The 16,917-nt window shown below is 35.0% G+C and overlaps 1 protein-coding gene across 1 annotated transcript; it reads right to left on the bottom strand.

Moving 5' to 3' along the window:
• Positions 1–192: 192 nt before the first annotated feature.
• On the bottom strand, positions 193–13,584 carry Tsp_10551 (putative phosphoglycerate mutase family protein). The gene is made up of 25 exons (XM_003372221.1): positions 13,577–13,584; positions 11,806–11,957; positions 9,580–10,550; positions 9,039–9,465; positions 8,783–8,954; positions 7,299–7,468; positions 6,911–7,177; positions 6,606–6,749; positions 6,408–6,543; positions 5,937–6,120; positions 5,710–5,808; positions 5,571–5,654; positions 5,350–5,485; positions 5,073–5,188; positions 4,096–4,182; positions 3,695–3,863; positions 3,529–3,623; positions 3,366–3,449; positions 2,936–3,279; positions 2,520–2,880; positions 1,782–2,201; positions 1,661–1,729; positions 1,137–1,227; positions 582–1,005; positions 193–505 (listed from the first exon to the last, which is right to left on the bottom strand). Exons 1-25 carry the CDS (start codon positions 13,582–13,584, stop codon positions 193–195), a joined length of 5,523 nt encoding a protein of 1,840 aa, XP_003372269.1.
• Between the last annotated feature and the right edge of the window lie 3,333 nt (positions 13,585–16,917).

Below are 16,917 nucleotides of genomic sequence, written 5' to 3'. Positions count from 1 at the left end.
TGTGAAAACAGTTGTTCTTTATTTTAATATTTTATTTCATTTTATCAACTTTGAGTGTTACACGTTAAAGTATGGCGAATTGAATTATTTTAACTGTACTTATATCGATGGGATAGTTGCATAATGAATAAATGTAATACAATGGGTAAGGAATAATGCGCATTATTATGATTATTGTAGTTATGTTATTTTTCATTTGTTTCCCTTGTGACTGAAAGATTCCACCGGCGGGGGTATTGGTTCCCATTTTCCATTTTCCATTTGCATATAATTTAACATGAACAGATACGGCGTAGATTGAATAGTTTTCATCATTTTTTCTTTGTTCTGTATTGGACGGTGGATGTAAGTTCGAAATGCGGCGAAGCATGGTGCATGGGTAACGATCAATACCGCGCAGTTTTTTTTCACTTTATCTAAAATGCTGTCAAAAACTGATTTGCAGTAAATAGCGTAGTTTTCTTGAAAATCATCTGGTGTCATGTTTTCCGCCACAATTACACTTCTGAAAATATCAAGTTATATTAATGTTCATATAGATAGAATAAATGTCAATAATATTGTAAATTTATAGTCGGTACTTGTATTTCATATCCACATTTAATTTCCATTGTTTCAGTTCAGCTAACTCAATAAAATTCGGAACAACAGCCATATTTTCGTGAATGAAATCATACAGGCCACCTTCCACTCGAATACTCAAATTTCGGTTCGGAAAATATTTGCCGTAGGCTAATAAATGCAGAATAGAAAAGAAAACGAAATTAAACGAAAAATTATTGTTAAATTTTTTTTGCTTTGCTTGCATACTTTCAGCAAACGCATTCGCCGTTTGCACGCAGCGTACTGCCGGCGAAGAGTAGATTGCGTAGATATTTTTCTTTCTGGAAGCGAACAATTTTCCCAGATATCTGGCCATCTCTTTGCCGTTGACAGTAATGGGCGGGTCGCATGTCCAACGAATGTAACTTTCTAACATCTCCGGGCTTCTCATTTGCACATCGTCTGGCATATTGATGTCGAATCGAAAGTAACTTCCATTTTTAAGCGCGATGTCGCTCCACGTATGAAAAATATCGTCGACCCGTTCCGCGTGGCGCATGATGATAATTTCACGCTTACTGGCTTTAGCTGACTTTTTCGATTTGCTTCCCATGAAAATTTCTTATTCGAAGAACTTTCCACTTTCAGGTCAGTTGTGTTTTTAAATCCCCTAACATTAGTCAACTAACATATCATGATACTTGCCGTGTTTTAAACTTTAAAACGAATTTAAACAAATGTTATTTTAACAGATGTTTTAAAGAAATTTATTAATTATTATTGATTTTTTTTACGTAATAATATTTTTGAAGAAAAAATCAAAAATATCAACAATCGAATTGATTTATCTATCTATCTGTATATATATATATATATGTACGGCAGACAGGCATATCTCGCATTCAGTTGTAATTCTCGGTATTGTTGTTGTTGTTGTTGCAAGTAGAAAAAAAGGAAACAAGCGTGCAATGATTCAGTTAAGCTTGGGGTGCAGGAGCTGTGATAAAAGGGGGAATAAAAGCACTGTGAATGATCAAATTCCAATTTCAATATACCATCATACAGAAGCATCAACGTTCGAAGTGTACTGGTGATGATGATGATGATGATTATGGACGTAGTTATCCACTGAGTTTTCAATTTGTTCTTGCAACTTTGAAGTTTGTTGAAGACGAATCAAACTCATCTGAAAATAATATTAGATGAAAAAAAAGACAAAACCGAATCACGTAAAATACCAGTGGATCTTTGTTGTCAGCATAATTGGAGAGCAGCTTGCCTTCTAATGGCACATCTGTTCGTGAATTTTGTACAAACGTCAACGTTGACAAAATTTCCCCTGGCAGATCGTTATTCTCTTCATTCCATGGCCATGTATCGGTGATGAAAGAGACAAGTTCTTGCAGATGACTTGCGAAGCCGTAAACCTGAATTATCAGTAAAGAGGAGAAATTAGATATAGAAATGAATAAATAATATATAGTGATAGTAGCATATGCAACTTGTAAATCTTCGACCGTCGTTTGCATCAGATGAGGATCAATCAAACGTTTCCACACGTCGAGAAACCATTGACGAGCTTGAAGTCGATCCATTGGACAATCCAAGAATATTTTAGCATCGATCGGCGCGTCAGAGAGTTGAAATGTTTCTATGTACTAGAAGAAGAAAGATTGTTGTGAACTGTGAGAATGCAAGCAAATCAAATGGAAGAAAATTATCTATCACTTTGCACAGATGAGCCCAGAGTTGTGAAAGCCATTCGAACAAGTCATTCAAATCCGTCCCCAGACGAACATTACGACGCACCTCACTGTCCACCAGTCGTTGACGCAAGCATCTCGCGAGCATACCTCTCATCGGTTCCACTTGACTTCCGCAAAGAATCCACCTGTACGTATTGCATTGTTGTATATATATATATATATATTTGCGTGTATATATGTGTATATATGCAAATATAGTTTCCCTATTACCGGAAATCGTGACGAAATTGCAGATCCGTCGCGGCGGCTGTACTGGCTGATCGACCGGTCACAACGACCGTATACGGACATTGATGGGCAGGAATTTTGGACAGAGCCGCGAAAATTTCCGCCGATTGGCTCAAAGTTGAAAAACCATTGAAAATAACCGCAGTCGGAAGTTGGCTGGTACAGCATCTGTAGAAAAAAAAGAAGTATGAAATCGTTTGAACGCTTGGTATAAAAGTAGAAAAAAGCTCGCTCCCACTGATTGTCGGATATGTTGTCGAGAAATTGGCGAACACAGTTAGCTGAATTCGGTTCGCTGGCGTCGAATGTGAAAACCGCATCATCGCGCCAAACCCCATTCGACCTGAAACATCCATGCATGGTATGCCAGGTATAATTTGGTTCTAATTTTCACATACTTCAAAACACAGTGTCGAACCAAACTTCGCGCCAAAGTATGCCGGTCGGCTCCGCACGTTCGCGACAGTATGACACGCCGATGTTCGAGCAGCAAAGTGGCGTAGCGTTGGACCACAGGTTTCGGTATCAGGGTCTCGAAAGCCAAAGCGTCGAAAGCCCCTTGCACAGCTCCACGTAAATGCAACAACAAGATGTCGGTGTTCATTTCGACGAAAAGCTGAAACGCTGTGAGCGTCGACTTTGTCGACAGCGGTTCCACAACGCAACTGCCAACTGAACACTGCAACACACTGCGCTCGTCCAATCCCAAACCCGAAACCGGGTCCACGCGTAGCATATATTCCTGAAAAGGTTTATTTCCATGCACAACAAATAGAACGACGATCATTCCGATCAATCAGTGCTTTCTTTTTTTCGAAAACTACTCACTTTGAAAACTGTCCAAATCTGACACTCCACACTGTTCCATTGCATTTGATCAGTGATTTGACAACGTGCAATCATAATGTTCGACTGAAACGATCCTTATTATTATTCTTATTAATAATTTTCACGTGAAGTGTTATTTGTTGTTCATTTGCACTTCATTTACCTCGATCTGGTCATTTTGCCCAATATTCCATTCAGGATGCCAACCAGGTTCACTTGCAATAGCTACACGAATTTGCATGCTTTTCACTCCTAGCTCTGAAATTTTTATAATCGGTTGTTGGTTTGGTTATTGTCGAAATACTGGGGAAAAAAAACAACTGTTTTACTTGACGAATCCAAACGAAGTGGACAAATGGTCAAAATTTCACGCGAAACGTCCAAGTCTTGGTCGTCACCTATCAAAGCGGGCAAGGAGCCATGACTGCAAGCTTGGGAAAGGCGTGCGGCTCGTCTCCGTAAACGGGAATTGCTTTCTTTTAATATGTCCATCTCTGACTGAAATATTTTCCACATGTATTCTTCTTTGTTAACAATTTTCTGCATACTCTTTGTGTGTATTTAGATAAAATTTCATAAAATCAATAATACTGTGATGCAATGTAATTATAATATGTCGACTAAATTATCCAACAAGCGAAGCTTGTTTAAACCAGTAGTGTCTGTTTTGCTGTTTAATGTTATTTCAATTATTTTTTCTCAACGCTCATTTTCAGTTAGTTGCAATTACCTTTATTCTGTACAACGCTTCCTTAAGCTGATCCACATGCTGAGCAGATGTAAGAGCCTCGAGTCGTAAATCAGTCAAAGCGCAATCCTTTTCAATTAACTTTTTTCTCAACGAACAAATCAGCTCTTCAATATCCCGATCACAGATTCTAAGGAAACAACAACAACAACGACGACAATAAATAATAATAATAACGATAATATTGCTAATTTTGCTTACGAAAATTTTCTTCCACTTTTGGCACAACATCGACCGTTTGCTTGCGATTCTTCGGCATCGGATACACTACCCATTTTGTTCTTTTTATTTTTACTGAATGCTTTGCGGAAAGAACTTCGCAACTAAAGCACAAACAACAAGCATGCTTGGATACTTCACAACATATGAAAAATAACAATAAATATGATGTGCATAAGGAAGGAAAAAGTAATGAATTAAAAGAACACTCATATGGATGGCAACTGCAATCAATAATTTGATTTGTAAAATTGAACACATTTTTCTTCATCAGTGTGTGTGGCTTGATAAATATTATAGGGAAAAATTATTTTACAAATGACTTAATCAATTAAGCTTCAGTTTCAGCAGTTTTAGTCAGTTTAATTAATTAATTTAATTATATAACCTGTTATTAATAAAAATCGGATCTGAAAAAATGACCATTTTACCGAGTGCAAGGTGTGCAAACAAGTACAACCATGCATTATTGGTGGTACACTACACAACGCAGTATATAAATAATAGTGCATTATTATACCGAAAAGACGTACGTACGACAAACAGAAAAATAAAGACAAAAACTCCCACACTACTACACAAAAGAAGACATGAATTTTTTGTTAGCAGATTACGTTACTACGTGTCGAATACTGCGGCAGTACCTGAGAAACGTCGACGTTTTGCCCCTGACAAAGCATTTTTGTTATGGATAAGACTAGATAGCAATATATTTTTTACACATTGAAAAATCTACTCACCCAACCACGACGATTCTTTTTGTCTATGTCCGGTAAGGACATTTTACACAAACTTGACGATGATCCCTGGCTTGCAGTGCTTTTCAAACTTTCCGTCGAAAGGTGACGACAGAGGTCTGAAATTTGAAAAATAATTCATTAATTCCACATACATATTGTATGTTCGTTTATTATTAATGTTTATTATGTAAATGTTATTATGTATATATTTATATAATTATTCTTTCTTTTGTTTTCAATACTGGCAAATGCGCGCACGGTTTTGAACTTTTTTTACCATTATTTTTTTGAAATTTCTGTACAGCCGCCGTGTTTGATGAATCACTCGTGCGTTCATTTTCAGCAGTTGCTGCTGAAATTGTAGGCATACGGAGGAGATCGATTTCTTGTCTCAGTCCATGCAATTCCATATCCTGGAAAAAAATACCAAAAAAGCAAGCATAAACATTCTAACTTAACAGCAGGTTTGTAAAATATGCACGAAAGAAGAAGAAATACTTTTTGATGAGACGAAGCAGTCAGTGCTTGAACTCGCTTTGTCATGCTTTTCAACGATTGTTCAAATGCTGCAACAACATGAGCCTAAAAAAGTGAACTTTTTTCTCATTCTATTCTGAATGATCACATTCACACGAACATAAGTTGTCTGTTGTGTAGTTAAAGTTTGCACTTTGTCTTTGTAAGCTTCGACTTCTTTGTGCAATTTACGAATTTCCGCTTGGTATTTTTCCTCAATCTGTATGAAGAATGGTTTACAAAAAAGAAATCAATCACAATTTATCACTAAGTGCATCGAATTAATATTTTACATTGATTTTAGGGAAAACTGAAAAAAAAATATGCATATGTATAATATATACACACCGAAGAATACAACGAACTTGAATTGGAAGATAATGACAAAGAAGATCCGTGAACTTCATCAAGATGAAGCCTGTCGACCGGCTTTCCATTGAAACCTGCATAAATCTCACCATGATTGTTCCGTTGAATCGGCAACGAACGCGCACTACCCGGTGCTTTAGGCACAATTTTAAACGGTTTACTTCTAAAAAAATTGGTAAGTAACTTTGAATGTTTTTTTTTCTTCAAAAGTAATTACTGCTGCATCATTAAATTAGTCAGGGAAATTTTTTGCAACGTACATTTGGCGTGATTTCATTTTAACGTTTATCAGAATCAGAATAATGAAGCATTGTATCTATTTGAAATCCCTAATTATTATTTGTACATTTTTTTGGCATACATTCAATGTTTGAAAATTTTCATCACAAATTCAAACAACGTTAATCATATTTATAAAGTATCTTTTCACGACAAAATATCCATACTAACCCGTTATGTACATCGAATGTGTCGTTTGTTGTTCGCGTTGTTTGACGGGCTGAGAATAGTAACGGTGGGTCCATTTTTAATAGATTTCTCTCCCGATTAGGCAACGGTGGCTTTAAACCGGATGAGCCGTTAGCTGCTGAAAGAGAAGGAAAATATTTTTCGAGTATTTTTCCAAAAAAAACAAAAGAATAAAACTACATTTTAAGCATAAATCCACTCCACGTCGAGGCGACAATAACTGCTGAGAACGTTTCAAATGTTGTTGTCCATTACTTTTTATCGGCGTCGCGCTGATCGCATTTTCTTCAACCATACTACGGCTCATTGTGCTATTATTATTCCCTGCAATTTATTTATTGAACATGTACGTTATAACTACCACTTTTTTTTACACTGTGTGAACGGTAGATAGATGTTTATCATAGATTTATATGTAAATATTTCCGAACAATTTGCCAATAAGAATGTGTGTGTAGGTATGTATGTATAACTGAGATTTTTACCTGCGTTTGCACCCGCGTTGATGTCCGATGCATGACAGGCTCCTTTCGAAGCACGTACATGTCTTGGGCTGACCATTGCCCACAGTTCAGCATCGTTAGAAGCAGGCTGCTTTGCGAGGCGCTTTTTACGATCCAGTGAATTGTAGCCTCCGAAGGTCGGTGGCTTCAAATGGCTACGTTCGGTGATTGCGCTTTCCAACAAATTGCCGCTGGGGTTGTAGCTTTCTTGATTCTTTTGAAACTTGGTCATTTTATTATTACTATTCGCTAAAAATATACGTTTTTTAAAACCTTTTTTTCAATTACACAATAATAATAATAATAAATTTGCCTGAAGCTGCTGCAGTTAAATCGTCGACTGGCTTGTTGAGCTTGTTCACCAACGGACCTTTGAAATTATTGTTAAAATTATTTGCTTGAGCATCCAAACAGTCGGTTAGTAGGTCTGTTTTCGACGTTGCCACGTAATCAGATCCCGATGAACCTGTCCAATCGTCTGTTCCGTAATCGTCCACACTGATGTCACTGCTCAGAGAGCAACTGCTACTGTCCTCGAAGCTAAAGAACTGAATTTGTGACCAGCCGTTTTAGGTTTTATTTATCCACTATCAATTTGATTTCATGTCCACATTTGTGAAGGACGAATTATTGACTCCTATGGGAAAAGCTCTTCTCCATTGAGAGTCATCCTCCCATATATACACATATGCATATGCGTATGCATATGCATGCATACATACATAAATACAGATATGTATATGTAAAAATAGTCAATGCGTTTCGTTTATCAATCGAAAGAAGCAAGCAAATCGAATAATCCAAGCAAAACGATCCTAATCACCTACTTGGTTCGCTTGGATGGTTTGACCCATTTCACGCTGATTCTCTACTAACAAAACTACCTCGACTAAACACATTCTTAGTGCTATGTATTTAAATTTTTGTTTTGTGTGCAGAAAAATTTCAACTAAATTTTACAATACAGTAGGTTCTAATGTCAATTGTTTAACATTACAAACTTTGAACTTACCAGATTATTCGGCGTGTTTTATCGGCTCTTATTGTTTGTTTGTTAGCGTTTGATTAAAGGCTATTTGGAGAAACAACAATGCTTCAATTTATCTTAGACTTTTTTTTATATGTGAGAGAATATTTCAATTTTTTAAATTAAGCAACGCGAGAAAGCACATTTATTTAATTAATGTTTTACAGATTTTTTCTCTGTCACTCGTGTGAAATTGTTCTTTTGAAAAAATATCGATTTTCAAAAGCATCGCTTTACGCCGTTCTTAGACCAGTGCTGCTGCGACTGATAAGATTTGTGCAGTGAATTGGGGTGGGGGGGGGACAGCAATGATTAATTGAAAACGTGGAATATATTTTAAAATTGCTAAATTTATATTTCCTTTACGGCAATTTTGCTCGATAATGAGTTAATCATATATACTCACTGTAACTCAGTGGGAAGCAAACTGAACAGATAAGCATATAAGCATCGATAAATTTAAATTCTTTTTGAACACGAATTATCTATCCATTTATCATATATTATCAATTTATGGGCAATTTTGAAATGCAAATAATAATATGGTTCTTCTATTCATGCTTCAGTTTGTATGCAAAAATTGTTAAATGTTTTTTTTAATTTCCTAGATTCGAACGCTTTTTTTACATGTTACATTATAATGCATAGAGAGTGAGGGTAATTTAGTTGAAAAGTATGACCATTAATTAATCAATTAATTAATTAATTAATTAATTAAGCCTACAGGAATGATTCATTTTTACATTTGAATTCTGTTTATCAAACGAATTAAATTAAAATGTTCTGTTCTTGTTATTCAGTTGACATATTGAACGGGGATTGCTTACCTACTATCCAATGCGTAACAGTTAATTAGCACATTCTGCGCTGCTTCGAGACCTTCCCGAAAACGATCTTGCATCCGTCGTGCATACGCAGTCAAATTACAATCTGACTCATTTTTTGCGGCAGTAGGTTGATTCGGCTGCTTATCTTTTGACGATTCTTTGCCATTTGCACCTTCACTTGTATTTGTTGCTCCTAGGCAGATAGCAGTAAATTATTGCGCACAAGAGCTGTACACGTACAATAAATATACTATACCAGTAGTATGATCGGACGATTTCACAATCATATCTAAATCAGAGGATGCTCTTTGTTGAGTCGAATTGATCAACATAGCATTGAATGCTAAACTGGGCAGTGTACAATCCATTGGCACAATGGATTGTAAATCGGGATCGTTATCCAGCTTTTCTCCGCATATTTCCTGAGTAACAACGACACCATCACTGCAGTCGAACGTTGTTTCTAAACGACCTCTACTTCTTCTGTTGACCACATTGTCAGCAGTTTCCGCTTTATTTTTCGTAGCGGCAGCATAAAGTTCTTCGCCACAAAGTGGTGGGCAACAAATCACACTGACATTGTCGCTGGTCTGCGACGATGTCGAATCACTTTGCTCGTCATTATCACTTGAACAATCAAAGCCATCTTTGGCCTTTATCAAAGCCGTGTTCATCTTTCGCCTCTGGGTGATTGGTGACACTACACCAACTACTGCATTCGTCATTGTATTATTATTATTGTTGTTGTTGTTGTTGTCATTATTATTATTATTATCAGTACTGTCATTATTACTGACCATGACAACTGAAGCCGGGCCATTAGACTGGGAACAGTTTCCTGCGGATGATGTTAGCCTTTGATCTGAATTCTGAACTGCAGTCATTTTGGGAACAGATTTGGGCACGCTACGGCTATATGGCAGTGTTGCAGTGGTATTGCTCTCTGACAAACTTTTTAAGCAAACACCAGTACCACCACCATATCTAGACATTTTGATGTCGGATAAAAACTTTCGATTACTTGTTGTTATTATTGGCACTTTTGCTGCAGCATCTTGAACTTCTTTTGCTGTGCCTTTGACAGCTAAAGTTGGTTTTGGAATCCCGCGACGAGTGGTTGGCGATATTACTTTAGAAGGTTGATTGTGCACGATGCGACCGACTTTGCTTACTGGAGAATGCGAGGAAAGGCACGATGTCGATGGACTATTGGATGACTTTGGTTTTCCACTAGCACAACTGATTGCTGCTGTGGATTCAGTGGAGAGTTTCATAGCAGCTTCGGATTTTTTCAGCAGATGAGACGAACTTTGAATCTCTTGCAACGGCTTGAATATAAATCCACCAGAATTTTGTGAAGCGGATTTTTTCACTGGTTTCCTGTCAGCAGGTGCGAGTATTTTTGACTTGATATTGGCCGATTTGACTGGAACCTGTTGTGGCATTTTTCTCGAGTCAGGTTGAACGGCTGTAGATGAGCTTGGAATTTTTGAATTTTTCAAATCACCAACCGCAGGATTAATCCATTTTTCTGAACCGACTTCTTTCGGTTTGGCTACAAATGACGGCCTGGCTAGACGACTCGGTGTAGTTGGAGCGCTTTGAATAGTCGGCAGCTGCTTAATGAGCGCTGCTTTCGGTGAGAAGCTAGAAAGCGTCGACTGCGTGTGACTAGTGAGCTGATGAGTATTGGAGGTCTTTGTGTTGTTCAAAGAGGTAGTTGCAGGTGCTCTGATTTTCGGACACGAGACCTCTTCACTGTGCGAAACTAAAAATCCACAATTATTATATCATTAGCTTGAACAAAAGTAAACAAACTGTTTATGATTTATAAATAGAAAATTAAGCGTTATTTTGCAGAAGGCATCTACGTAATAAAAAAAATGCATTATTTCACTTTTCAAACAATTGCATTTTAATATTCCAATTGCATAAAATAGCATTGTGAATAATCAATCGGTAAATCAACTCTTACTATGTTTGCAGTTTGCTTACGAAAGTTCTTTTGTAGTTTTGCAAAACCAAGAATATAAATCAGAAAAGATAATGCGTTCATAAATTATAAAAGCAATTATTTGTTATCAGTCGAGAATCGAATGAATGTAAACAACTGAATTTTATTTCTTAGCTAGCGTCTTGCAGCAAAGCATGAGAAAAGCTTGCATTTGCATAGAAAAATTACAAGCACTCTAAAAATTGTCTTTCTACTATTTATGAACAATTGGATAATATGCTGTATTTTGCTGCATTTTTTGAGGTGTTGAAGATAGTACAAGAGAGCTTTGCTATTATTTATTCTACTGATTGACACTGAGTTGAATGGTTGAATTTTTGAGCAGTGTGAAGAAATGATTGGTGAAAAATTTATTTTTAGTACATTGTCAATAAAAAGCTGATTGTAAGGTATTTCACTTCACACGTTGGCCAGTATTTTTCCCTTTGAAGTAGAGTGTGAAATTTTGATAGGCCGTGAAGAAAGAATCTTTAAAATAAACTGTTAACTTTTCATGGGAAATTTCAAAACGTATACCACCAATAGCTGAGCTGCGTGTAATCAAATATTTGTTCTTATGATTAAAAAAATATTTGAAATAAACTTTGCCTAATTGCAAATATTTTAGTAGTATTTATATTATTATTATTATTAACTAGTTTTATTTTAACTTTAGTAATTCTACATAAACGTATACAGTCTGTGTAGTACTTTATTACATTTAACTTTCAAACAAAAAGCATCTAGTTGCAGAGTTGTAAATAAATAAAGCTTGGCGAGAATTTTAATCAGATTAATTATCATCAAATTTTTGCTCTTTTAAAAAATATTACTTCTTCGAAACGTAGCTAAAAATTCAAATGACCTACGATTTATGCATCGACAGAGCACTTTAATTAATTTATAAATTTTAATTCAAAATAATTTTTCATTTGATTCTTCTTGACACAAACGAAGAAATTCTCATTTTTGGTCTTTGATTAATTTCACAATTTTCTGTAACAGCAAATTATATGGAAAAATTGCTTACCTCCTCCATTTGCGTCAACACGAATCCGCTGCTCAGGAATCTTTCGACTAGGACCGTTGCTTGTCTTAGTCGACGACGGAATGTGGGAGTTGAAAGAGCTCGGCGAACTATCTTTAAATGCATCATTGCAGTTCGACTTTGCTATAGGAATTCTAGAATATATATACATCTAATAAAAATAACAGTGAAATTGAACAATAAATAAACATGAAATCGTGATTAAAGTTGCTTTTTTGAAGAATGTGCAAAAGTTTTGCCGTCAAGAAAGCAAATCTGGCCGTTTTGACTTCCGTTTGTTGACTTGAAGAAGCTTAAACTGACTTTTAACTCAAACCCACTATTATTTTGAATGCTGAGAAAATGTGCATCATTTAAGCTTTAATATGGCCTTTTTGTTTTTCGAGCACTTAAATGAAAATTGTTGTTTCAAAACCGCTTTATTTTCGAGTAATTTTTTTAAAGTTCACTTTGAAACGAAAGCTTACAAAGTTGAAAGAAAATTGACTTGATCTTTTCACTTGAAAAAAAGTCCAATTTCCACAACTGCACACCACAGTACACTAATAATAATAGGTGATAAAAAATTCATTTGCGAATAATTGTTACTTTCATTTTTTGGCATTTTTAACAATTCTTATGTCACAGTTTTTTGCACATGCAAAAAAAAGCATTCGCTAATTCAACTATCTGAGATTATGCATAGACGACGAAACACAAAGAACCGTACCGAAGATGACCTTAATGCTATTTATACTTTTCTTTCTCACAGTTTCTACCCCATTATGATATCCTTAAAAGTGTCCTTAAAGTATGCATGCACTGATTATTACGGGGCAAAGTTGCTTGTGCATTATTCTTTTCTTTTTCTGTTCCTAATGACGAATTGAATAAAACGCTGAAAGCAATACTGCGAAGGCAAGGAAAGGAAATATATTTATTTACTTGTATTGTTTTTTAAATCTAGAATGTTTCGCTAAAACACAAATAATAATAATAATAATATAAAGCTCTAGAGCATAGCTAGAATTCTGTATTAAAATTATTTCTAGTTTTTATTTGAAAAATGAATGAATGATCGATAATCACAAGAACAGGTAGCAATTAGCGGGCACTTTTTAGTTGATATCTGAAATTTCAATGAAACTTGTGCACCGACCGATTCAACAAATAATTATACACTACTGCTTAATGGAAGCCATCAAGCGACAAACAATATATATATATATATATATATAGCGTGCAAATTAAACTCTGCGAAGCAACACAGCTACAAGTTATGGCCACTTATCATTCATTAATTAGCCAGGACACTTTTTTTTCTGAAATTTCATTTTTTTTTGACTGTTAAAGTTTTGAAATCAGTCCAGATAGCTTGCACTACTTTTATTGTTTACACTTCTATCATAGCATTGACAATTTTTGTGAATCACTGAAAGTTTTTCTCTTTTGTAATTGAGAAAGTAGTTTTTGTTAATGTTCAGAAATGCGTGCAATTTGTCAGAAATCAAAGAACTCATGTACCGCCGAAAGTGAAATACAAATCGCATGAACTGAATGAAAATGGGGTTATTGTTTTTTTTTATTTTAATTTAATGCATGCACATCTACTGTTGTTGGCAATAACCGTGGCAGCTTACCGATTAGCTTTGCGATTTTCCATCGTGAAGGTGTTAACACCACGTGCACTGTTGTTGTTGTTGTTCATTATCATTTCGTTTTGCTGCTTTTTGTACCAAGAAAGACTGTAGAAGAGGCCAAGAATTGATTTTACCTGACCATCACGAATTTCTGAAATTTTGAAATTGTAAAATTGGGCAGTAAAAATTTAAATACAGAATTCGAAACATTGTAGGAAAAAATTTTTCACAATTCAACAGGAAAACACAAAGCTATCCATCATTAGCTAATTGATAATAATAATAATCATCATATTACAGAAAATTTAAAAATTTATTTGAAAATAAACACCAGAAGTGGACAACATGTCTGTCACACATTCTACCTTCGACAGTGACGCCGTTTAGCTTTACACCAATGTCAGCCAGGTACTGAAGGCAGGCGGCAATATTTTCCAGCTAAGCAAACAAAATGCTTCAACACACAGCCCACGCCACGTACTGAACGACTCTTTTTATTAACGACAGCAAAACTTACAATTTGAACTGCATTCTTTGGTCTCTTTTTCACGTTTGGTATTTTATCGCCAACTAAAAAACCGAGAATATTTTTTACATAGCTGAGCTTACGGTGCAGAAAGAAAACGACCTGAGATCTTTTTCTCTCTCTCCCCCCTCCCCTCTTTAACCTTCTTTTATGCAAGCAATTTTTTGAACAATAGCGTTTGCATTTCATGATATTCATGCATTTGGGACAAGTTTGCTCGGCGGGAGACGCGCAGTGATTTGAAAACACGTTTTTTTCTTTCATTTTTAATTATAAATTTTACTGTTGTAAAAAAAGCATGCTTTTTCACAGGAAGTGAGAAACAACTTGAAAAAGCAAGCAACATTACGGCGGTCGATTATCGTCATCGCTGTGCTCGGTTTTTATAGAATAAACAAGTTCAACAGTGGAATTTAATTAAGCATAATTAATAATTGACTAGTGGGAGGGGGGAGGGGAACAGACACCACAGAAATATTTGTGAAACTTCATAATTCGTTTTCCAACAATGTAAACACGCTTTTCGCATGTTAATTCATGCAAGCAGTGCTTTATTTATCTATTTATTTTATTTTATTTGTCAACAATTATTATCAAGCAAAACTGAGTGCATTTGTAGTTTTCAAAAGAGCTGTTTAATGTTGAAACAAACTCGAAGAAGAAGTATGTATCATCACTGAAATATTTCAAAATTCCATCATTTGATGCATCTTTTCCATTCTAATACATCAAGCTCTAATGGTTTTTCTAATTAGTATTTCATCAGCCAAGCTTATATAAAAAGATGTTTTGTTTAATTCATTCATCTTCAATCAGTATATATTATTATTTTTATTTATTTATTTATTAATGTACAATGTAATGATAATGCAGCAGCAAAAGGAAAATGAAAGATGGCTGGCTGAATTGCATGCAGAACACTCAACGAGAGAGAAGTTTAAAAGAAAGCACTAATTTGTTGAGATTGAATGTTGAATATTAACTTTGATTTCAGCGTCTGAAACCGCAGTGAAATTTATTTCGTTTCAAAGTTTCATGAAATATTACTGCAGATTAGTTATCAGCACTGGAAATATATATATATAACCCAAATAACAAATAAAAGCGTTTTATTGCTCGACATAAGTCATGATTAACTATGAGCAGTGGACCTTAATTTAAATCAGAGAGAGAGAGAGCCCAGTGTATGCAAAGAAAATCATGCTTCTTCGCTAAATGAGCTAGAAATCAGCCAGACAAGCTAATTTTTGCCTTTAGCGTCAAAATAAGCATAGGTGTGCGTATGTATGTAACTTTGTCGGGACAAAAAATTGTTATTTTCATATGCTTGTAAGCAGTGCTTTCGGATGCAGAAAAGAACAACACAGAGAAGCCCTTTTGTAAAATAAATAATGTCATAGTTCGCCAAATATATTTTATGAAATTCTCTTTGAACATTCAAAAAATTCACTACAAACTTAAAATAAACTTTTGTGTAAACAGATTTGAAATGTTTTTTTTTTAATACAAGAAATCTTGCTTCACATGAAAGTGGTAAAATAGATTTTATAAAACAACTCTCCTGTTTCTTTCACTGTTACACTAACTAAATGTTTAACTTTTGAAATGGAAAATGACATTTTGTTCTGTAGAATCTTATTTTATGAAAATAATGTTGTTACATCATAACTGTGAAGAACTGCGTAATGGCTTTGTAAATACTTTTCAACTTTGCTAATACTTGAAAATAATTGAAAACTGAATTTGAAATGGAAAAATTGGCCACTGAAAATTTATGTAAAAATATTTGCATGAAAGCAGTCGAATCAAACGCCAAACTTACCGTATCTTAGCTAGTTGTTCATGAATTATATTATATATATAAGTGACAAAATTACGATGACTCTTTTTAAAGCACTTAACCTTCTTGTTCTTTTTACAAATGCTGAATAAATACTAGTTTACATATTTTATTTTTACCTTTCTATTGAGATTCTGAATTTAAATTTGTCATCATGATCGAAATCGAAATTTACTCAAATAGGTATAAAGCAGTAAGTGAGTAAGTAATAAATGATGAATGATGCTCTCCGCTGTGCCGCAATTAAAATACACTTTTGCTAAAATAGTCGCAGTATAAACCCTATTTCGGCAAAAGATGCAAATAATTGTTCTGTCTGTTCAAAAATTGCATAACGTCCAAGCAGTTCCTGTTGGAATAGAGAAAAGCAATGCAAGAAAATTGCCCGAGCGCCATGAGACCATCGAAAAAAGGAAATCAATACTCACTGACACATTCGATGACATCCACTAAGGCAAGTGAATCTTGGAGATCTTTTTGCAAATCACGAATCACGCGCTTCTTTCGATGCTTTTCCAAATACCGGTTAGCCCAACCAGTGTATATCTGAAAATGCATTCACGTGATCAACTTTTTTCTCATAGAACATAAAATGAAGCAAATGTTTGCTATTTAGCACATGCAGCTGCATGATAATCACATCGTATAAGTTTATGAATTGGTAATTACCAGTACAAATGTTTTTATATTATTATTAGCGAGTGGTTCATAAAGTGATTTTTATTGCTGAAAGTGTAATTAACTATCAAAACAATGGTTACGTGCTTGTCTGTAAGTGTTTCAACTTCATTTAATGCAAACATTATTTTCGTTCGAAGCATGTTTGTTTGAACGAAAAAAGTAACATAATTTTCTATAGCTTTTCAAAAATACAGCTGCTTGCAAATTTTTAACAAGGTATGGTGGTGTCGATTATTTTCAGTTTTGAATTGAAAAGCCAAAAATTACTTAACATTATTCAGTCACTTCATTTTGGCCAATTTCCGAAAATGCATTTGATAATCAGATAAGTGCTAAAATGTGTACAGAAAATGCCAGTTTGGATGTCTTAATTGAAGTCAAGTTTCCATTCTTCTTGCCAAAATATTTTGCTCCCTGTTATATATATA

This window comes from Trichinella spiralis (genome assembly GCF_000181795.1).
Source record: "Trichinella spiralis strain ISS 195 chromosome Unknown Scfld9, whole genome shotgun sequence".
In the NCBI taxonomy this organism is placed as follows: domain Eukaryota; kingdom Metazoa; phylum Nematoda; class Enoplea; order Trichinellida; family Trichinellidae; genus Trichinella; species Trichinella spiralis.
The sequence above is the reverse complement of the archived record's forward strand: the minus strand, read 5'-3'. Positions and strand labels throughout refer to the sequence as shown.